Source organism: Maylandia zebra, linkage group LG12 (assembly GCF_041146795.1).
Source record: "Maylandia zebra isolate NMK-2024a linkage group LG12, Mzebra_GT3a, whole genome shotgun sequence".
Lineage (NCBI taxonomy): Eukaryota > Metazoa > Chordata > Actinopteri > Cichliformes > Cichlidae > Maylandia > Maylandia zebra.
The window spans coordinates 20,143,127-20,164,609 of NC_135178.1; the positions used below are offsets into that span (position 1 = coordinate 20,143,127).

A 21,483-nucleotide genomic window follows, 5' to 3' on the forward strand; every position below is an offset into this window, starting at 1 on the left:
GCTTCAGCCAAATGTTGAATCAAATTCATTCTGCTGGAGTTGTATTGTGTCATGGTCTGTGGGAGCAGACTGTGTGAAGTGTGAATTTGGAGTTCTATTTGCATGGTCTCTTATATATGAACACAACTTTACACCCCATACGTATTGGACTAATATGCCATATTGTTTGATTTGATACCTATGGGTATTATAATGCTATTTAAAGAAATTCAACCTTGTATATCACCTGTTTCTCTCCCCAATCCTGTGGATTCACACATAGGAAGAGTCTGTCTACAAACCATAGTAAAGGTAATAAGAATCTTTGTGCTTTGTTCCAGAGAGAATCTCTGTTTGTTCCATACGTGATTTCTTATTGGAAGTCCTTTGTCAGTGACATTACTTGGAAAAGAGTATGGACAATTCCTAATAAGCATCTTGTACCCAATAAAGTAAAAGAAGTTTCATTCAAAATACTTCATAAATATTATCCTGCTAATCATTATATGACAAAGTTCAAAAGGGACATAAATCTGAACTGTGGATTTTGTGGAAGTCAACCTGAGACTGTGCAGCACCTCTTCTGGATCTGTTCACATGCTAGAACGTCTTGGAAAGACTTCAGTAAATTCATTACTGGACAGCTCTACAAGGACTTTACTCTGAAATTGGAAAATGTTGTATTTTCTTTCTTTTGACGGCAAAAAAGATGTATACTTTATAATAAACTTGTTAGTTACCTTAGCTAAATTTTATTTCCACAAATGCAAATACATTAGCCAAAAGCCTAATTTTAAACACTACTATAATGATACTCTGTCTTACATGAAATTGATTAGTATTAGTGGATCACACAGGAGGTGATCAGGGAAGTAAAAACATGTGAGGAAACAGCCAACTAGATGAACATATTGATGCCACAGGGAAGTCTAAACTAAGCACATAGAATATGGAAACAAGACTTTCAAAATAAACAGGAAACATGACAGGACGCAGACATGACACAACTTGACAACATGAACCACACAGACATGAAACAAGACAGATTAGACACACTAACCAACAAGGGAGACTTAACAGAGGTGATGACACAAAGGAATCTAAATAATCAAAAGAATATAACTAGATGGACTTAACCATAAACAATGAATAACAATATACAAGGAAACTCAGATCCAAACTAATAACAGCCACAACAAGAACTTAACATACCTTCAATATACCTAAGAAAAGAAATAGAGGAATAAACTCGAAGTGCTGGGTCAGAGAACCAGCTACTGACATAGTGGTAACTCATTGAAGTGTTATTGAGTATTCATAACCAGCCACTTTGCGGATACAGTGAGTAAAAGCATTGGGTGAACTGTTGTATGTCCTGTTGCTCCTTCTCTTGAAGCAACTGCTGATTTTGGAGCAGTGTTTCATTAAGAGTTATTTGGAGCATTTTGTATTTTTCCTCCATGTCTTCAAGCTTGCATACCATTTCTTCCTCTTTTATGTCCTGCTGTTCTTTCTCGTGAACAAACTCTTTATTTCTCTGCAGTGTTTTATCGAGCCTTATTTGCAGCACACTGCCTTTTCCCTCCATGTCTTTAAGCTTGGAGTCCATTTCTTTCTGTTTTGTGTCATGCTGCTTGTTCTCTTGAAGAAACTGTTGATTTTTGTGCAGTGTTTTATTATGCTTTACATGCAGCGCTCTGTATTTTTCCTCCATGCCTTGGAGTTTGCACTGCATGTCTCTCAGGTCTGTGTCCTGCTGTTCTTTCTCTTGAAGGGTCTATTTTTTCCAGAGCTTCATCAAGCTTTACTTTGAGCTCCTGATTCACTTTGACCATTTTTTCCTGTTTTATCACACACGCACGCACACGCACGCGCGCGCGCACACACACACACACACACGCCTTTTAAAAAGAAGTGATCGCTCTGTTGTTTATTTAAAAAGTTATTTACAAAAAAATCTAAACTTCAGAAAATACTGAATAACTAAAAAATGATTTATCCCAGGATTAAAACATTTGCAACAAGTGTTACAGAAAATGTTCATCAGCATAAAAGTAAGTAATAATACTTGGTGATTTCTCCACAGAAAGGTGCATATTTATTGGGTTTATTATAATGATTTTCACATATTTTGCATGAGAAAGAGAAATGCAAAAAAAAATAAATCTAATTTTCTGTCTTCTTATTCAAATAGAGGTACATTATTAATCTCTGTACCACTTAAAGATTTTTGTGAGAAGCAGTGATGCCATTTCCCTTTGTCAAACATCATAGAGCTGGAACTACTGATGACAGTTAAGGAGTCCAGGTGACTTTTATAGGCTTGAAACACCATACATCAGGCTGACCCATGTGTAGCAGGTCTTTGTAGGGGGAAGCGCTCCACTGGAAGGGTGGCACTTGGTCCCAGGTTGGACCACTCACTGCCACCATGCCGTACTCTCGAAACATCTCGTAGGAGGTCAGCTGCAAAGAATCACACACAATGGCTCAAACTTAGTGGACATCTCTTTTAAACTCATTTTTACTTACGGCAAACCAAAAAAAAAATCTTCAGGGTGCATGATGGGTAAAAGGGTTAGGGCAAAGGGAGATGTGAAAATGAAAACCTTCATGTCTGTTCCTCCGTGTGGTCTCTGCTTTAAGGCGCCAAATGGATATGTTCCATTAGCTGGGTTCAGGTCTGACCGCGCTGAGATCGCATTCTCTCCGTTCTCAGGTGGATCACAGCCGTCACACTTTGAGAGTGGATCTTCCTTAAAGTTATTATACCTGAGGAGGAACAGTGTATCTCATGAATTAAGAGACCTTTTTCTCCCTAACTACAACATCTATCAGAGATTGTTTGTTTTGGGAATACAAATCTGCTACACACAGACCGTACCTCATCAGGCGGACCATCGAGTCCACATCTGTAACATCTGTCTGGTTTCTCTGGAAAATCTGAGCCCGAGGATTCTGGTCCAGAGAGAACCACGGGCCAAACTTCTCAACCAACTCATTGCAGCCACTCTTATTAAATATTTCCACATAGTACCTTCAGAAAGAATTTGGAAGTATGGACAAAAGAAAAGACACATGCATAATCTAAAGTACAGATGAACATTTACCTTAATGTTTGCACACCAAATACTTACGGTATGTTGTAACTAGCCCAGTATCCTTTCTTCAGCAGTTCCTGAGTTTTATCAGCGTAAATGGCGAGTCCTCTGCAGCATTGGAAAAAATAAAATGCTTGTTTTAAGGTCAGATCTGATAGGGTTATATATTGTCAATAGAAACACTGAATAAATGATCTATTTTGATCCAAGTTCGGGTGCTGTGACTTACGGAATCTGCTCCAGCACGACAAAGAGCCCTTCTGTGATGTCAGTCTTCCCTGGAGTGAAGAGGTTGTAGTTGACAATCATCCACTGGTTGTTGTAACTGCAAAGCAAAGTTAAAAGTGGCCTTCTTTTCACTAATACGCACAACACGGACAAAACAAAATGTTACATAATCTGGTCTTCAGTGAGGATTATCAACACAAGCTAAAAAGCAGAACAGTCTGGAGCCTTGTCAGCAGATCAAACAGTTTCTATTTGATGATTAAAACTAACTCACGTTCCACTGTTGTACTTCGTGAAGATTTCTGCCCAGTCCTTGCCAGTAGCAGCGAGCCGATTTGCAACAATGTTTCTCAGCCACTCCATGACTGTTCCAGTGGGCTGAACATATTTCCAGAGAGCAGGGTTGCTGTTGCCAATGGTGGTTTCCAAAGTAACCTACAGACAGAAAAAGAAAGAAAAAAAATAAAAGCAGTAAGATAATCTCAGCTTTCCCTTTAAAAAAAAAATAAAAAATCATATTCTGTTATATAATGTCAAGTATAAAGAGATCTTACCAAGCCGCTGCTTAGGATGTAAAAGTCATCCCCAGAGAAGATGGATCCAGGGTAGGATGAGAATGCCTGAGTTCTTCCAGGAAGAACATAGTTGTCTGAAAAACATGAGAGCACGTGCTGAAGTCACACTATCAACTAGTCCCTAAAATAATTACATCAAAAATGGTGCTAGGGTACTTTTGGGGTTTTAAACGTGCATTAAAGAATTCAAAAGTCAAGCATTTAAGGACATATCTAATTGTTTTGCCATTATATAAAAAAAATTGGGACCATTGTTTTTGTATTGTAAATCTGAAAAGTAGAGTGAGCAGGTATCTAGAAACAGCAACAGCTAAACTGGAAAAATCTATGTCCAAATCATCTAACCTTTGCCTCTCTAACTTTGTTGTCACTCAACCTGATCTGTCCCTCTGATGTGCTCATTTCTAATCTCGTCTCTCCTGATCAATCCCAATGAATCTCATCACCAATCAGGAGGCACACTTGCGTCAATTAATTACCTAGAGGAGAAACTTTAAAGGCAAAAATGTATTTCTTCATTATGCGCAGCATGGCCTGGTAGGTGTTCCAGGTGTCATGTGACACCAGCAGTTCCTTATTGTTAGGCAGAAGCTTAATCAGTGCAGAGCAGGAGCCAGAGCCAATGGGTCGGGTTTGACTGGATTTATTCAGAGCCGATTCCAGGTCCTCAAGGTCTCCGCCCATTTGGAAAAGTCTGTTTGGGCAACAGCAAGTGAAAGTTTAAAATCTCAGCAAAAGAGGGTAAAACATGTTTGAATGATTCAGAAAAGGAGATAACTACTTACAGGAAGCCAAATGGGTTGAGAGAGAATGACCCTATTGGCAAAGACAGCTGATCATTGTAGCTGTCCTCCAAACCTTTGAGCTGCAGCAATGTCAGACGCACCTGATGAAGAAACAGATAGCACAAAGTCTGATTTCTGGGCTTTAAAAAAGCTTGTCATGTAAGGGATTTTTTTCAGTCCTGCTCATTGTACCTGGTACCAGTAGGGTGAGTTTGGATTATTCTCTATTTGGTCCTGAATCCACTGCATGTTGGTTATGATGAAAGACTTAAGGCGCTCGCAGTAGGCAGATTCATACATCAAGGGTTCGCAGTAACCCATTAGAGTGTTCATCCAGTGTTTATAGATCAGCTAAAAAACACCAGCATACCTAGTCATTAGAATAATTAAACCAAAAATATTTTAACGTCTGACCAAATGAGGGTTAGACTGACCGGAGACGTTGCTGCAGCCTCAACTGCACCTGCAGCGTAAGCCTGGATGCTGTCGTTGTACCGACTGCTGCTAGTCACCTCCAAGAAAGACCAGCTGAAAGAGGGAGCATAAAAATGTAAAACGATCTCCAGAAGAAAAAAAAAAAATAGATTTATGAAGTTTACAGCACTGTGCAAAAACCTTGAGCCACCCCCCATTTGTTTACATTTTGCTAGGAAAATAGGTGGTGCAGTGCTCTACTGAATTATGTGCAAGCAAGGTTATGAATACAAGTCAAAAGCAAAGTCTGTGTAAATCTAATCAGACTGAAGTCAAGTTTTGGTATGACCATCTTAATTTGCCAGCACAGTCTGAACTTTCTTAAACTAACTTTCGTGTAATTTCTTTAAGTAGGTTCAGGAATAGTTCTCCAGGCTTAATACTATTAATACTTCAATACTGAGTGTTTTTCTATCCAGGTATGACTTTATGGCATTGGCAGTGTGTTTGGGATCATTGTCAAGCTGAAAAATGAAGCAGCTGTCAATCACATGCTTTTCAGATACTATTATACGGTGGATTAAAATGTGAATGCACTGTTCTACATACAGAGCTATTTTGTTATATTTTGTAACTTTGTAAGAGATTGCATTTATATGTATTATTACTATTATCATTATTATTCATGTTATTGTTATTTAATCTATTATATTATTTCATTTAGTTGATTACTGTTCTTACTGTCTTGGAGCAACTGTGACCACTCTGGGATTAATAAAATATTCTGATTCCGATCGATCAATTTTAACAAGATCTCCAGCACCACTGGCTAAAACGCAGCTCCAAAAAAAAAAACGACAGGGCGTCCACCATGTTTTACAGAAGGCTGTAGATACTGGTTCTACCTCTTGCCTGACCTCCTCCATACATGGTGCTATTTGAACCAGAAGTTTCAAAATTAAATTTATCACTCCATCAGACCTGTTGTCACTGATCTTCAGTCCACTTCTTGTGTAATCTGGGGACCTCAGTGGCTCACCCTTTTCTTTACAGAGAAGACAGATTTCTTTATGACCTGCCAGTTTCCTCACTTTTCATAGTTTCCACAGGCCACACACTATGGATGCTGTATTATCTTTTCTATTTTTTTTGTTTTTGCAACTAAAGAAATGGGTGCAAAGGATGTGTTCTTGTAACAGGCTGCTAGTAACAAAGTGCCTAAAGATACAAAATATTATCTCCCCTCCCAAACAGAACAAACAAAAACCCAGCCAATGTCCAAAGAAAAACTTTTAAAGACCTCCAGAAGATTTCTCAGTGTGTCATGTGTGCCACTTCTGCTAATTTGGGTTCCTCAAAACAAAACCACAAGGATTAAATGTTGCTCAACAAGTCAACATTTACGAAAAAACAAGGAAAACAATTTAGACCATTGACACTGCCGAACACCATTCTGTTACAGCTTCATAGGGGATGATTGTTTACGTTCTTTATGAACTCAAATATTTTAATATGTATAATTTCTCATTTTTTCTTAAATTCTTGAACTAGTCTGAGAGAATCTGGATCGGTTTGGCTGTAAAACTAGTAAAACACTGTGTGTGGAACTGCAAATTATACACTAAACAAGTGGTGGGGAACTCCAGGCCTCAAGGGCCGTGTCCTGCAGGTTTTAGACGTGTCCTTTAGCCAACACCGATGATTTAAATGGCTAAATGACCTACTCAACATGTCTTGAGGTTTTCCAGAGGCCTGGTAATGCACTAATCATTTGCTTCAGGCGTGCTGACCCAAGGTGATATCTAAAACATGCAGGACACCGGACCTTGAGCTCTTCACCCTTGCATTAAACGATTAACCGAATAATTGAAACAATATCAGGAGTCAACGCTGCAACACGCTTTTCTTACTTTCTGTAAGAAACTGCAGCACTGACCCAGCTTGACCATTCACCAACGACCTATTTCAAGCACAAACCGCACAGACAAACCGAGCCTTTAGAGGCAAATAGTTTACATTTTAGACCAAGAACAGCCTCTAAACACTCACCCTGACGTTTCAATATCATCAGTGAAATTCGCCCAAGCCACAAAATCCTCCTGATATCCCTCTATGACAGACAGCTGTCCGGTTTGCTTGTCGATCACAGCCGTTCGTATTTCTGCTCGAACGGCCGTAAACATACAAAACAAAAGCAAAAACATCTTTAAAAGATCTAAAACCTCTGTAAAACTTCTAACACGGTCAGCTCCGTTCCGCCTGCACGCCATGTTTACATGAACAAATCATGTGACTTCGATGGGCCAAGTCACCTGACTACCGCCGGGACTTTCAAAATAAAAGACGCCGCCCGACATCCCGCATCATAAGTTCATCAGTAGTTCAGTCACTGTCACAAACGAGACATGAGACAAAAAGTAACATGTACGCAGCTTTTATACATATATAAAAACCAGTCGTCAGGTACATCAGATCTCTTGGACATTTCATTCTGTACAAAATACTAGTTAATCCATAGAAAACTGGACCTGCTTTTAAATTCATTATAAACTTCTGCAGATATTCGGGTCCATGTTTTATTCAGTCCATTTTACACAGAGCGTTGGGGTCAGGATTTGTGTGGAGGCTGCAGATGTCAGTCTTCCACACCACCTTCAGTTTCCATTGTCTCCAAAATTCCTTCCATAACTTCCGCTTTTCGCTGCTTTTTGGCAGTGACTGAGGAGGAATAAAACAAAACAAAAAAAAATGAATAAATGGCAAACCTACTTTTTATTTAATTGTGTCCTGTTAACAAGGATTTGGTGGATTTACCATGAAAATGTTCAGCTGTTTTTCGCCTCAATGCCTCCACAGTTTCCTCTGCGTCAGCCCACTCCAGCACAAGACGTCTCCCGTACAGATGGGTGCTGTGGCATAGCGCCGCAAACGCTTTCTACATAGAAAGAGAGGAACACAACTGCTAATCAGTGTGACAGCCAAAATCCCTCTAAAATAAATATTGCCACACTTTACTAATTTGAGTCACTTGAGCTAAGACTGATGCTTAAAAATGTTGGCTGGATCTCCTTTTTAACAATATGCTACAAGATCAGTTTTAAGGCCAATAATTGGTAATGAAAACCAGAAATTAGTTAAATACATGCTTATCCCTGAATGTTGGTGAAAATGGTTGAAAGCACGGTATGTGCTAATATTCAGATGGCTGCTCTTCTCAAAACACTCGTTCGATTACTTCTTTTGATTAAATTTGTTCAAACTGTGATCATCAAATTAGATTTTTGAAATTGAAATTATATTATCTCTCTTGGATATGTCAGCTTCCGGCTTGAAATTGTTTCTAAACTTCCTATTAGCAGAAAATCTGTAACACAAAAATCTATTTTAATATTTTTAAAGCACATTAAAATATCCCACCTTGAGTATTTTAAAAAAAGTTCTTTATATGCTGTTGAAAGTACTGTATGTCACAGACCTTGGATCATTTCCTCTATTGTTGCCCTTCAATGTTAAATAATAAAATACATTTGGCGATGGAGACACCCACAGACCGACATGTAGCCAAATGATGAGGCCTACAAATCTACATGCTATAATATTCTGAGTAGCTGATGAAATGTATATTTTCTTCGTTTCATGAATCACTCACAAACCTTAGCATCTTGTTTGGTGAGGAAATCAACAAAGCCAAAACCTCGATGACTTCCTGAACCAGCCGCTTTCTTTGGAAGACGGACAGTCTTTAGCTCCCCAAATGTACTGAGAAGATGAAATACAAGGAGGAAATGTGAGTATTAATTTAGCTCTTCCAACAGCGTAAATAATAATAAAAAACGATAGCTGTGTACGTGTTACCAGAAAAGCTCCCTGATTTCCCTGACAGATGCTTGGAAAGGAACATTGCGCACAAGGATCTTGGATCCCGTCTGCTTCTTGTCAGCTTGTTTCTTCTTCCGTGTCACCACAGCTGTCCTGCACATGGGAAAAAAAATGAATGAGTGGTGACAAGACGAGCGATGTCTTCATGCTACCACAAATTCTAACCATAAACATGTCAGCTGAAATGTTTAGGAGCATATTCTTGTAAGTAAATAGACATAAGTGGGGAAAAAGAAAACCTTTCTGATTCACATCTGACCTTGTGGCTCTCTCTGAAACCTTCAGCTCTAACTGGTGATCATCCACCTTACAGTGCTGAAGGAGGGTTTAAGGAGAGAGAAGACATTAGCCAAAAACCTGCTTGTGGAGAAAAGCTGCGAGAGTGTTGCTGAGGAGGTGTGGATGGTACCTGTAGCTGCCTCAGGGCCTTCTGAGCTGCTTCTGCCGTCTGATACTGGACAAAACCGTAACCCATTGACAACAGTTTGCCTAGAAGACAGAACAATAAGCATGAGAACAGTGATTACGCAGAGAAAAGCAGATGTTTAGCACAATATTAACAGCGTGCTTGTCTGTGATTAAACTTCAGATGGTTCTGAAGTCTCGTCCTCCCAGATCTGGACCAGGGCATCACTGAGCTCCTGGAAAGTCCAAGGTGCAACCTGTCATCTTCAGATGGACTGAAAAGTGTCCCAGAGGTTTTCTATTGGATTTAATTCAGGCAAGCATGGGGGCCATCAATGATATCAATTCCTTCATTCTCTAGGAACTGCCTGCATACTATTGCCACATGAGGTTGGTCATTATCGTGCACCAGGAGGAACCCAGGACCCCCTGCACCGGTGTAGGGTCTGACAGCAGGTCCAAGCATTTCATAATGTTACCTATGGCAGTGATCTGTGCCTCCCTCCATGGATCTGCCTCACCAGACCATCACTGACCCATCAACAAAGTGGTTATGCTGAACAATCTTACAGCAGCATAACTTACCACTGAGTCTACAAAAATACTTTTCTTAACCAAAACATAATTTGTGGTTGAATAGTGAGCACTCCATTTGTATTATCAGTTAATAAGCACATGCCGGCACTTGTTCTGAAAGGAAATATTTGAAACCCTTCTCGGTACCTGTTTTATCTTTTTTCTTGGATATCGTGCAGGATTTGACTTTGCCACATTTGCAGAATGTCTGAAATGAACAAAAAAAAACCATGACCATCAGCCAGTGATTAAACAGTTAATAATAATAGTATTTATTAATGTACCCACCTCCAATAGTTTCTCCTCTGTCGTGTTGAAATTAAGATTCTTAATGAAAAGCGTAGAACCTGGAAGAGCTTCCTCCTCCTCCTCTTCATCATCTTCTTCCTCATTTTCTATCTTCTTCTCCTCTTTCTCGGCTGCCTTCTTCTCTAATACTTAGTTAAACAGAGCAATGGTGGATTCTGATTATACATATCATACCCTTCAAGTCTGGAAAATACTGCTCTCTCTTAAAGAGACTGCCCGGCTGTGTTTTGAGAGAGTTTACCTGGTTCTGGTTTGGCTACAAACACCCCGACAGGCGCCCACTCCAAATACAGCGGGACATGATGGAACTGGATTAGGAATGAATTTGATCCAATAAGAAGTCTTCAGTATCCAGCAGTCAAAACATACTATATGCAGGTGAAAGGTTGCACACACCTTACTGTAAGCCATTCTTGTGAAGGCTCGTTTCGCTTCAGTCGACTCCAGAAACTCAACGATTGCAGTGAGTCCTGAAGGTGGCAGCAGCACACGGCCCAAAGAACCATAAGGTGAGAAGAGCTCCTCAAGCTCTGACGCCTGCACTCCAGCTGGAAGGTTCTTCACCAGGATCACTGTGTTGCTCCTTGCTGCTGCCGCCTGTAGACGAAGGGACGCAAGCCGTGGACTTTTCATTCAAATTTTCATTCACGCATTTGGATCAAGAGCACTGAGAAGTACATCAAGCATACCTGACTGAAGGAATCCAGGCTGACACTGTTATCCAGCAGAAACTGCCGCGTCTCCTGGACAATTTGTGTTTCCCCCAAAGCCATCCTCACTGCAACACTTCCCTTTGACTCCTGCAGGGGAGAGCAAGGACCATAGATACATGCAATAAATAAATAAAGAGGAAATGAAAAACACAAGTCTGTAAAAAGAGGATTTTTTTTTTGGATTGAGATCATGTTATTACTGTGCCATTAGCCTAAAGCATTTGAAAATGTGGTTACCAAACTATAACAGTCATAATAAACCAAATTGGTTTCAGCGAGAAACTGACCTGCGCAGTGGGCTATTGCTGCGGTATAGACTGTGTGGGACAAATCCATAATATCAAAAAGAAGATCCTATTATCACCAACACTAGGTCAGTATGCTATACATTACACAGAACAGGTTGTTGGGACTTTTTCAAATCCTTATGAAATCTCTATGGAATAATAAACTAATCATAAACAAATCAGTTAACCAGGTATATGTCAGAGAGCTGGAATTACTTCTGTTTTTCACGTATTTGGTATCCAGTCAAACATTTTTCAAAGTTTTAGTCAATTAACAGATATTTATAAATAACCATACAGTCAATTCTGGAGGTAAAAAGTGGTCTGTCTAAATGGTTTGGATGTACTCTTACCTACCCAACAGGTAGTTCAATCTAACAGCTACTAAAAAAAAGTGAGACCCTTTGCTCAACCGAGTGGTCTTGTCTGTGAAATCTACTGCCAGCTAGCTTTTCCTGCAGGGGTGGGGTTACAAGGGTCTTTAATTCTCCATGTACATTGAACTTCTGCAGGACTCAAAGTTTGATGGAATAATATTCAAGAGGTTAACCTTTTCTCTAAGAGAAAATATTTCAAATCTCTGTAAAACTATTTATCTTAGGTTCAGCAACTGAATTTCAAGACTCTGGCTTCTGTTCCTTTAAAGAAAGATGGATTTTCTGACTCTTGCTACCTCCTTATAGAGAATGGATAACAATGATGACACAGCTGGCTGCCTGTGAGACTAATAAAAATTCATGAACACATTCTTAAATGGGACCCATTTATTAGGTGGCCGTCTGCAGTTTAAATAACTTTTACCAAGTTAATGTAATATAAGGTTGAAAGAGGCATTTAATAATTAGTTGTGCTGAACTCCCTTTTCCCTTATATATTATTATTATTTCTTCTCTTGTATTATATTTTTATAATTTGTTAAAAATTGTAATAAATTGTTCAAGTAAAAAGAAAAAAAGGAGGAGGAAAAGAGGCAGACAGGAGCGTAAATGCAGGTGAACTAGATGTAAAGTCACTCACGTGGTCCAGGACTTGGCTTTTGGTGGTGTTGTATTTTTCAGCAATAGCATCTGCCACTGCACTTGTACCCAGAAACAAGGTGTTCCAGTTGTGTGAACTAGAAAGAAACCGAGAATTCAAGTGTAAGCTTAAAAAAATATCAGCATGAAAAACAGAGAAACAGACGGTCACTTTGATCCCGATTACCTGGAACTTAAAGCTTTAGTTTTAGCATCTTTTTGCCGTTTGTAAGATGAGGAGCCAGGACCGCCAGCATCAGAGTCACTCTTTTCTTTCTTCACAGTGGAGGGAAGCAGGTGAAGCATCCTGCCCTAGAGGTGTAAGAAAGTTTTCAAACAGCTGAATTTAATGAACTGCACTTTGAATCCAGCCATGAGGTGTAGAGTGATGAAGAAGTTCTGACAAAAACACCTGAAAAATGTGTCCGTCCAGCTGAGCGAGCGCTGTCACGGCGTTCTCTGGTATCATGTAGGTTACAAAGGCAAACCCTTTAGGTCTCTTGGTTAGCGTGTCAATTGGGAACAGCACATCAGATAAAGGACCTGCAGAGATTTTATAACCATGAAACACTTGGGACAAGAGCGCATTTCTTTCTACAGACGTGTAATCAATGTAACTCACCGTGTTTGCTAAACAGATCTTTGATGTCCTCCTCTGTGCAGGTGTAAGGAAGGTTTCTGATGAAGAGTCGGCCCGACTCTGAAACATCTTCCTCCTCCTCGTCCTCCTTGAGCTTCCTGCTAAAGTTTCTGTCAGTTTCTTTCTCTTTTCCATCTCTTATGTTCTTTCCCGCTAAAGCATCCACGCGAAACACTTCAATGTAACGCCCTCCTGAAAACACAAGGACAAAGTCTAGGCTTCATCAGCTAGTAGAGAATGAGAAATACATCTATAAATGTCTTTGTTTCCCCAACTGAATGGTGGCTTCAAATGTTTTCACTCATATTTTGTGCAGAGTTTTTACACCCTGTAACATCTCATTCATAGTAACACAGCCAAATACTATGAACAGAAATAAGTCCTAATAATTTCACCTATATAATCCTTGTTTTTCTTCAAGGCCTTTTCCACCTCTTCCTCAGAGTGCAAGTCCACGTATACGTAACCTAAAAAACAACAGCACACTGTTAAGATGCATCTGCCTGTATACAGTTCATACAGACCTGTAGTGCTGTGAAAAAGTAATTGCCCTCATCCTGAATTATTGTTTTTGCATATTTGTCACACTCGAGATCATCAAAATATGTAAAATTTTGCAGAAAGACAAGCAAACACACAAAAGTGGGAAAAGGTTATTCAAACCTACCTGAATGTCCCCCAAACCCAATAACCGTTTGTGCCACCATTGGCAGCAAGAACTGCAATTAGCCATTTGTGATATCTGACACAAGTCTCTCATATCACTCAAACTCAGTCACACTTTTTTTTTGAGCCATTTAGAGGTAGACCAGTGTGTTTTGGATCATTGTCCTGCTGCATAACCCAAGTCCACTGGAGCTTCAGGGCATGAACTGTTGGCCAGAAGTTCTCCCTTAGGATTTTCAGAGTGGAGAATTCATGGCTCTATCAACTACAGCAGGTTGTCCTGAAGCAGCAAAGACGCTCTAGACCATCACACTACCACCACCGTGTTTGATCATTGGTATGATGTTCTCTTTATAGAATGCTGTGTTAGTTTTATGTTAGATGTAACGAGACTCAAACCTTCCACAAAGTTCAGCTTTTGTGTTGTCACAGAATATGTTCCCAAAGGTCTTGGGGATCATCAAGAAATATTTTGGCAGATGTCAGACGAGCCTTTGGGTTCTTTTTGGTCAGCAATGGTTTTCTCCTTGGACTCTACTATGTATGCCATTTTCTTAGTGTTGAATCATGAACTTTGACCTTAACTGAGACAAGTCAGGCCTGCAGTTCTGTAGATGTTGTTCTAGGCTCTTTTGTGACCTCCTGGATGACCAATCAATGTGCTCTTGGAAGTCATTTAGGAAGGCCGGCCACTCCCAGGAAGTTTCTCACTGTTGCATGTTTTCTCCATTTGAGGATAATGGCTCTCACTGGGTTTCACTGGAGTCCCACAGTATTAGAAATGGCTTGGTAACTTGCAGACTGATTGATGTCTGTGTTTTTTAATCTCTTTCTTTAGATTCAGTAATCAGGTCTGTGTGTGACTGCTATCAGCTTTTTAAAAAAAGGTGAATAATTCATGGTTTAAGAAGGGGAGAATAAAAATTTCACTTAGGACCAGGAAGGTTTGTATGGGCTCTTTCCCTTAAAAAAAATTAAATCATTATTTAAAAACGGCATTTTGTATTTATTTGGATTCTCTTTAGCTAATATTAAAATGAATTTGATGATTTGAAACATGCAAATGTGACAAATATACAAAAAAAAAAAAAAAGAAATCATGAAGTGGGCAATTATATTTTCTCAAGCCACTGAATACAGCATATGTGGGTGACTGCTGCAAAATGAGAAACTTTAAATACTTTTACTATCACACCTGTTCTATTTCCGCTTTCGTTCTTCCCAATCCGGACTGCTGCAGGCTTCAGTGGAGTCATAAATTCTCTAATTTGTTTCTAGTGGTGTTACAGGAAACAATGTTAGCGTCACAGATTCAGAGTGATACAGTGAACATTTCAGTGCCGACACTGAGAAGTTTCTTGTTCGCTCACCTCTTTAACATTGAACGGGACTCCTCTCAGCTTCACTGTGAACTCTGTTGTTGCCTCCGTCTGTAGTAAATACACAGGGGTTGGTGTGAATCACTACAAACTAGTAACAATGACAGAATGTAAAAATTTAAAACAGCTTCTGATAGAGGAGTCACCTCCTGCTTGGCAGGTTTCTTCACTTTACTCTGGTCCTTTTCCTCAGAGGTCACTGAAGACTTGACCTTTGAGATGTTTTCCCTGTCTCCACTCTCGTAGTCACTGTCTGTGTGCTGTAAAGGACCATCATCATCCTCTTCTTCCTCCTCCTCCGTGTCTGCTGTTTGTGCCACCTTTGACCGCAGGTAGTCCATATCTGATAAGCCAGACTTCAGTGCTTCTTTAGTGGCATCTGGAATCAACAGCATAGCAAACAATTAACAATAATTCACTGAACCTGGATGAATATTTTCTAATATAGTTTAATCTGATTTTCTGTGTGTACTTTAGAACAATATTTCTCTGATATAAATTTCAGTATTTGATGTTGATGTAACCCCAAAATTAAAACACAACCACTACCAACCTTCATCCTCACTCTCATCATTTTCTTCTTCCTCATCCTCTTTGTCTTCTTCTGACTGGTCTGAGTCAAAGTTGAGGTAATCATCTGAAGCAGGTTTCTTCTTGCTTTGAGTCGTCTTCTTCTTCTTGTCGGGATCGGGTGCTTCCTGTGCAGTGTCGTTTGCCCAGGTCGGAGCTTGGCTTCGATTCTGATGCACTGACAGAAACTCCTTGAATTCTGCTTCCTCTTCCAGCTGAAATGAGATATGAGCCGATGTCCAAATATTAAGTGTTACATCATACAAAAACTGATGAGTTAGGCAAAAAATTTTTTTTTAAAAATTGTACTCTCACAGGCCACTTCATTGGGTACACCTGTTCAACTGCTAATTTACCCACATATCTAATCAGCAAATCAGTGAGGCACTGGTCAGTGTACTGGTAATCTTAACCATAACCTGCTGAACGTCAGACTGAGCATCTTAATAAAGAGGAACGGTGATTTAAGTGATTTTGAACATGACATGGCTGTTGGTGCCAGATGGGCAGGTCTGAGCATTTTTCCCAAAGCTTGCACCCATCTCCCAACCAACATCTCAATTTAAGAGCAGATAAATTTTAAAGTTTATAATTTACTTACATCTCCCAGAATACTGCTGGATTCCTTTTTCTGCTTCTTCTTCTAAAATTCAAACACACACACACACACAATTGTATTAAAAACACAAATTCTATGAAATCATACTTATATTATTCTCTGGTAAGGCAGCAAAAAATTATGATATACAGAGGGAAGAATGAATTATAAAGATATATGGTAAGTTTTATATACAAGTACGACCTCTGTAATTACAGAGTGTCAGTTTACAAATACTGTTATTTCCCGTCCACAGGTGTTTCCTACCTTTTTGCCATCAGTGTCGGCCGGAGCAGAGGGTTTGCCCTGCCCTGAGCTCTGAGTGTGTTTACTCCAGGCTCTTGCCTTACTGGGGTCTCCAAACGCTTTACACATCTCCACCTAGAATAAAGGACAGGTAAACCATCAAGCATGCGCGTGTTCCCTCTCGAGGCACAGACTGTGTGCGGCTGAGGCCATACCGTCACTCTGGATGTGTCCACGAAGCTCTTATTGAAATGCTTCAGGGCCTTGTTTGCATCCTCCTCGGATTTAAAACCCACAAAGCCGAACTTACGGAACTTGCCGTCTTTGGTAAATTTCAGCGAGCAGTCTGTCAAAGTGCCAAAGGCAGCAAACATCGACCTGAATCTGTCCTCCTTCATCTGCACAGAGAACAGTGAAATTTAGCTGGGCTCAAATTAAAGGCTGCTCTCGCTTTGTGTTCACATGCGAGCGGGCTGTTTACTTACCCCATTAGGGAGGTTTTTAACGATGAGTCTCGACATCACGACAGAAGGTGTAATTCCACTGTTAACGCGTAAAACGGCTTTAAATAACTTGTCAACAAAAACAGCGTGGACAAGAACCTCTAGCTCGCCATCTTGAGTGGGAGGGGCTTCTTCTTCTTCGGCCGATAGTAACCGTATCAGTGAATAAACGCCACCCTATGGTCGGGAATGGTTACTGCGTATATAATCAAACAATATTTAACTGGGTGTTCTAATAATCATATCAAAAACACATAAAAAAAACTGATGTTATATATGATATGAAAACATGTAACTATAACAGCTGTTCAAGTATTACTAAAATATGACAAGTTAACATCTGGAAAACGAATTAATTGTGACTGAAAGGTGTGGCGCTGGCTTTCTTGAAGTGTACACTGCAGGTCTTCATGTGTTTTCTGTTGTTGTTGCTTTTGCAAAACCTTTCATTGATACTACTATGCATCGCTGAGCATTGTTTTTCCATTTTTTTCTTTTCGGCTTCCAGTTCAGTTATTTGGTACTTTATTTCATTATAAAATTCTTGGAGTTTTTGATTTTTCCTCTGGAGAATAAGTTTTTCTTCTTTCTGTTGTATGTCCTGTTGCTCCTTCTCTTGAAGCAACTCTTGATTTTGGAGCAGTGTTTCATTCAGAGTTATTTGGAGCATTTTGTATTTTTCCTCCATGTCTTCAAGTTTGCATTGCATTTCTTCCTCTTTTATGTCCTGCTGTTCTTTCTCTTGAACAAACGCTTTACTTATCTGCAGTGTTTTATCGAGCCTTATTTGCAGCACTCTGCATTTTTCTTCCATGTCTTCAAGCTTGGAGTCCATTTCTTTCTGTTTTATGTCCAGTTGCTTCTTCTCTTGGAGCAACTGTTGATTTTTGTGCAGTTTTTTTTTTTATTATGCTTTACATGCAGCGCTCTGTATTTTTCTTCCATGCCTTGGAGTTTGCACTGCATGTCTCTTGGCTCGATGTCCTGCTGTTCTCTCTCTTGGAGGATCTCTTTATTTTTTTCCAGAGCTTCATCAAGCCTTACTTGCAAGTCTTCGTTGTGTTTCTTGATGTTATGAAGCTTGCAAACCATTTCTTTATGTTGTATGTTGCTTTTTCTTACATTGTACTGTGAGTTGCAGTCATGCATACTGCAGCCCAACTGTGGTGTTCCTGCAGCTAGAAAAACTACCTTAAGCTCCAAACACAGTCTATTAACTGTATTTGAAGCTGGCTTAAAGGCGGCAGGGTGGAGAGTGTGTGGAGAACAGAAAGAAGGGAGGTTCAACCAGGGCCTGCAGCTTACACATGCCTTGCAGGTTAATCTGGCTGTGTATGGTCTTTGCTTCCTGCTGAGATGACGACTTGCTGTTTAAAATCAGTAGCTTATTGTTTAAAACAAAAGAAAAAAAAACTTGGCTGCCTACATTTTTCTGCTAAGCGAAGCGTATCATCTAAATCAGGAGTTAGTTGGATTGCTAAGCAGCTGGAGCTGGTTGGATCTTTGGGGCTGAATTTTCATGCTCTTCACACACATTATATTTCCTTCAACTTGTTGAAAACACGCAGTTCTTTGAATCTTTGGGCTGAAGGAGGGACAATACTCGGTGTATCAATGCTCAATCAACAATCATTTATTTCCATACAATTCAACAATAAGAGCATTACAACGTCCGGACGGGAGAGATGCTACCAGAGGGTCAGGCACATGTCTCAAAATGGTGACGGGTTGCTCAGCTTTTTATAGTCTCTAGTGGCCCCCAGCTAGTCGTAAAAGCCAAAACATCACATTTTTTCTCTGTTACAGCGCCTAAGTTATGACCTCGGCAGTTGTTTCTCTGCCTTCTGTAAGGTGGGGGTGTGGAATGTGGTCTATCTATCTCCCCTGTCTTTAGACACAGAGTCTCCTGCTTACAACCTTCTCTTCATGATTCAACAATTAAGCATGTCAAGAAAACAGTGTCACACATTCCCAGCAGATCAAGGATACAGAGTGATGCACCTTTATCTAATAAACTAATATGTGAATATGTTCTGTTAACTCAAAAGTATAATGAGAACTAAACTACATACAGATCACACACTCTATTTTAAAGGGTATAATATGATCTACAACAATATCATAATTCAACTATTTTGATTACATCTATAAGGTAACATATAATAACAGAATAATATCACAATACCCTCTTTTGATCTCTCATTAAAGAGATCACTAATAACAAGCACTTCAGCGTTGCAAGGTCCAAGTTTTCTTGATCCTGAGGCCCTCTGTCCCCCTTTAACGGGTGGACCATATGTGGGATGACCTCTGTGTTCACGCAGTTCAGATGCAAGCAAAGTTAGATTTACAACCATAACAGCAGTTACAGATGACACTCCCATCACTCCCCATTTTCCCACAGCTTTATTTTGGTGCTCCAGTTTTCCACTCCCATTTTAATGCCCCCTTATACCTTTCAAATGTACTTAGACTAGAACCTCTGTCTAAGGAGCTTTTAACCTTTATTTTTATTGCTGCAGCTACCAGTGTCTTCCAGTTGGGTGATTCTCAGCCTCTTTCTTCGACCTCCGGGGTTAGACCACCCTTTAGTCATTGCACAGTTCTGGGGATTATTCCGCCCCGATTTCAAACAAGGATCTGTGTGTTTTGGGTTCACCGGCGTGTCCCCCTTTTTGCCAAGAGCCTCTCGAACCTCGTTGGTCTGGTGTTCCTGGTTTTCGCCAACCCCTTCATGGTTATTGCTGTGTTTGTGGGATCCATCTTCTCCAGGAGCCCAAACGTCATGACACTTGACCCCAGTTGCTGTCTCGGCAGTCCCTACATCTGTCTCTGCTGTGAAGGGTCCTCACATCTCCGTGTCCCCGTCTGGTGTCTGTTCCTTTCTCTGCAAGAGACAGAAAACCAAAACACCTCTCTCCCTAGCCTTGATAATCTAATATTGTTATCCATTGTTGTTCTAATGATTCAAATTTGGTTTAAAATATTATGTTCAGGACCTATTCTAATCATAATCTATGTGTGTGTAAAAGAAATCAAAAATTAGTGAACCCTTTCTAAGTCTAACACATTATAAGCTTAAGTTTTACCATAGCTAAATTATTAAACACAGAAATAACGTCATAAGATGTTCATAAAACCATTGTTTGATGTTCGGACTCAACTCCCCCTTTTTGACACACTCCCATGTGTCAATTCATTGGAGCTAGACAATTAAAAGAGAAGGTTAGTGACATCATATCTCAGAAAGTATCAGAAATTCTTCTCTCGAGTACCGTTGCTCCAGCCTTGTCATCCCTGAGGATCTTCGATCCCGAAAATGTCCCTTCTCCTCATGTAATAAAGTCTGTCATCCTTCCATGCCCTGGTAACTGGTCCATCCAGAGCTGTAACATATTGAAATGTACATACAACAAGCCAAACCACACCTTGGTCACACCAACCCTTTTCTGCCCCGAAGACGTCCAATGCCATCCTAGTATGGACTGTCAAAAGTGGCTTTAACGCTGACTATCCTGACAATCCATTTTATAACGTTTCCTGGTCAGATTTGCCAATCTCTGCACCAGGGTTGTAATAGTTTTGCAATTTTCATCAGTTTATATTAGTTTTTACCAATTCTTTGCTAGTTTAGTGTAGTTTTTATTTTCTGAAAATCCTTAGTTTCAATTTAGTTTTATTTGTGTTTTGCAAAAATTAAGTGTAACAAAATCCCAGTTCCACCATATCAGTCATGCTCTTCTGGTTATCCTTGGGTGTTGAGACTAATAACTATTAACTCTTGCCGCACCGAGTGTTCCTAATTTTGGTTCAAGTGAATTGATAACCTTTTGAAGGCGATTGTTTCACACCTTTATTTAGATGTCCCAGTCCTGTTGTCTCGGGATACATCACGCTGCCTTATCTGGGGTTAGCTGTTTTCTGGGGATGCGGGTTGAGTGGGTGAGCTCTTCAAGGAGGGGGAGTGTGCTCCCCCTGATGAGGTCTTCTAGGTAAGCTAGGTTAACCTTCTTGTGTGGGCTTTTCAAGTGCACTTTAAGGTTAGTGGGACTTTTAGTTTTATAAATGTCCCTCATGACCCCCTGATGACCCAGTATTTCATTTTTGCACACTGTAGTACACATTTTAGTTTTTGCTTGTAGCTCGCATACTCTACTTGCCACTCCTCTAAGTCCTGATGTTTCTTAGAGAGGGCAACAGTACCTTTAAAATTATATCCCATGTGTGGGGGTGTGGCCTTGCCAATTGTTTTGCCCACCTTTTCAAAATGGCTGGCGTGCCCACAAGCACATTTCATGGAAAAAGAAAGGTAAGCTTGATATTTATATTTAAAATGTTTTGTTAAACTCAGATTTTTATTTTATTCTTTTTGCAAGTACCCCTCCTCGGTGGCGAGAAACTGTTGGTGTGGTCAAGTGGGTGCTCTAGAAACAAACGCTCAGGACAGAACAGTTATCAGTCATGTACTTCCTACAAATTTTGCATATGTTTTATTTCATATTGATCCTCTGAGTGTAATGGTACATTTTAATTTGAATTTATCCAAACTAAACACAATATTTTCTTTATTTACTTTGCTCTTGTTCTTTTGCAGTACCACATCCTATCAAATGT

At 39.9% G+C, this 21,483-nt stretch overlaps 2 protein-coding genes across 2 annotated transcripts; both read right to left on the minus strand.

The window, feature by feature from the left end:
* Positions 1 to 2,051: 2,051 nt before the first annotated feature.
* plbd2 (phospholipase B domain containing 2) lies at positions 2,052 to 7,383 on the minus strand. Its single transcript, XM_004544521.5, has 12 exons — positions 7,132 to 7,383; positions 5,103 to 5,196; positions 4,861 to 5,019; positions 4,669 to 4,769; positions 4,363 to 4,577; positions 3,863 to 3,957; positions 3,583 to 3,743; positions 3,310 to 3,405; positions 3,117 to 3,188; positions 2,864 to 3,016; positions 2,589 to 2,751; positions 2,052 to 2,445 (listed from the first exon to the last, which is right to left on the minus strand). Exons 1-12 carry the CDS (start codon positions 7,350 to 7,352, stop codon positions 2,275 to 2,277), a joined length of 1,701 nt encoding a protein of 566 aa, XP_004544578.1. The 5' UTR covers positions 7,353 to 7,383; the 3' UTR covers positions 2,052 to 2,274.
* Positions 7,384 to 7,500: 117 nt separating this feature from the next.
* On the minus strand, positions 7,501 to 17,008 carry rbm19 (RNA binding motif protein 19). Its single transcript, XM_012917250.4, has 24 exons — positions 16,852 to 17,008; positions 16,582 to 16,764; positions 16,388 to 16,501; positions 16,124 to 16,165; positions 15,506 to 15,737; positions 15,099 to 15,331; positions 14,944 to 15,003; positions 14,769 to 14,847; positions 13,303 to 13,374; positions 12,890 to 13,099; positions 12,680 to 12,810; positions 12,455 to 12,579; positions 12,269 to 12,365; positions 10,941 to 11,051; positions 10,648 to 10,848; positions 10,493 to 10,559; positions 10,231 to 10,379; positions 10,090 to 10,150; positions 9,371 to 9,450; positions 9,221 to 9,276; positions 8,938 to 9,054; positions 8,736 to 8,841; positions 7,897 to 8,017; positions 7,501 to 7,800 (listed from the first exon to the last, which is right to left on the minus strand). The coding sequence occupies exons 1-24, from the start codon at positions 16,885 to 16,887 to the stop codon at positions 7,718 to 7,720; spliced, it is 2,766 nt and encodes a 921-aa protein (XP_012772704.1). The 5' UTR covers positions 16,888 to 17,008; the 3' UTR covers positions 7,501 to 7,717.
* Between the last annotated feature and the right edge of the window lie 4,475 nt (positions 17,009 to 21,483).

Excerpts from the sequence above, each read along its gene's own strand:
- rbm19 (XM_012917250.4), bottom strand. The coding sequence starts at position 16,887 with ATGTCGAGACTCATCGTTAAAAACCTCCCTAATGGG. Across the intron at positions 12,811-12,889 it reads AGATCTGTTTAGCAAACACG|GTCCTTTATCTGATGTGCTG; the intron begins GTGAGTTACATT and ends AAATCTCTGCAG. Across the intron at positions 12,366-12,454 it reads ACTAAAGCTTTAAGTTCCAG|TTCACACAACTGGAACACCT; the intron begins GTAATCGGGATC and ends GTTTCTTTCTAG.
- plbd2 (XM_004544521.5), bottom strand. The coding sequence starts at position 7,352 with ATGGCGTGCAGGCGGAACGGAGCTGACCGTGTTAGAAGTTTTACAGAG. Across the intron at positions 5,020-5,102 it reads AGGCTGCAGCAACGTCTCCG|CTGATCTATAAACACTGGAT; the intron begins GTCAGTCTAACC and ends GGTGTTTTTTAG. Across the intron at positions 3,017-3,116 it reads TGGGCTAGTTACAACATACC|GTACTATGTGGAAATATTTA; the intron begins GTAAGTATTTGG and ends TTCTTTCTGAAG.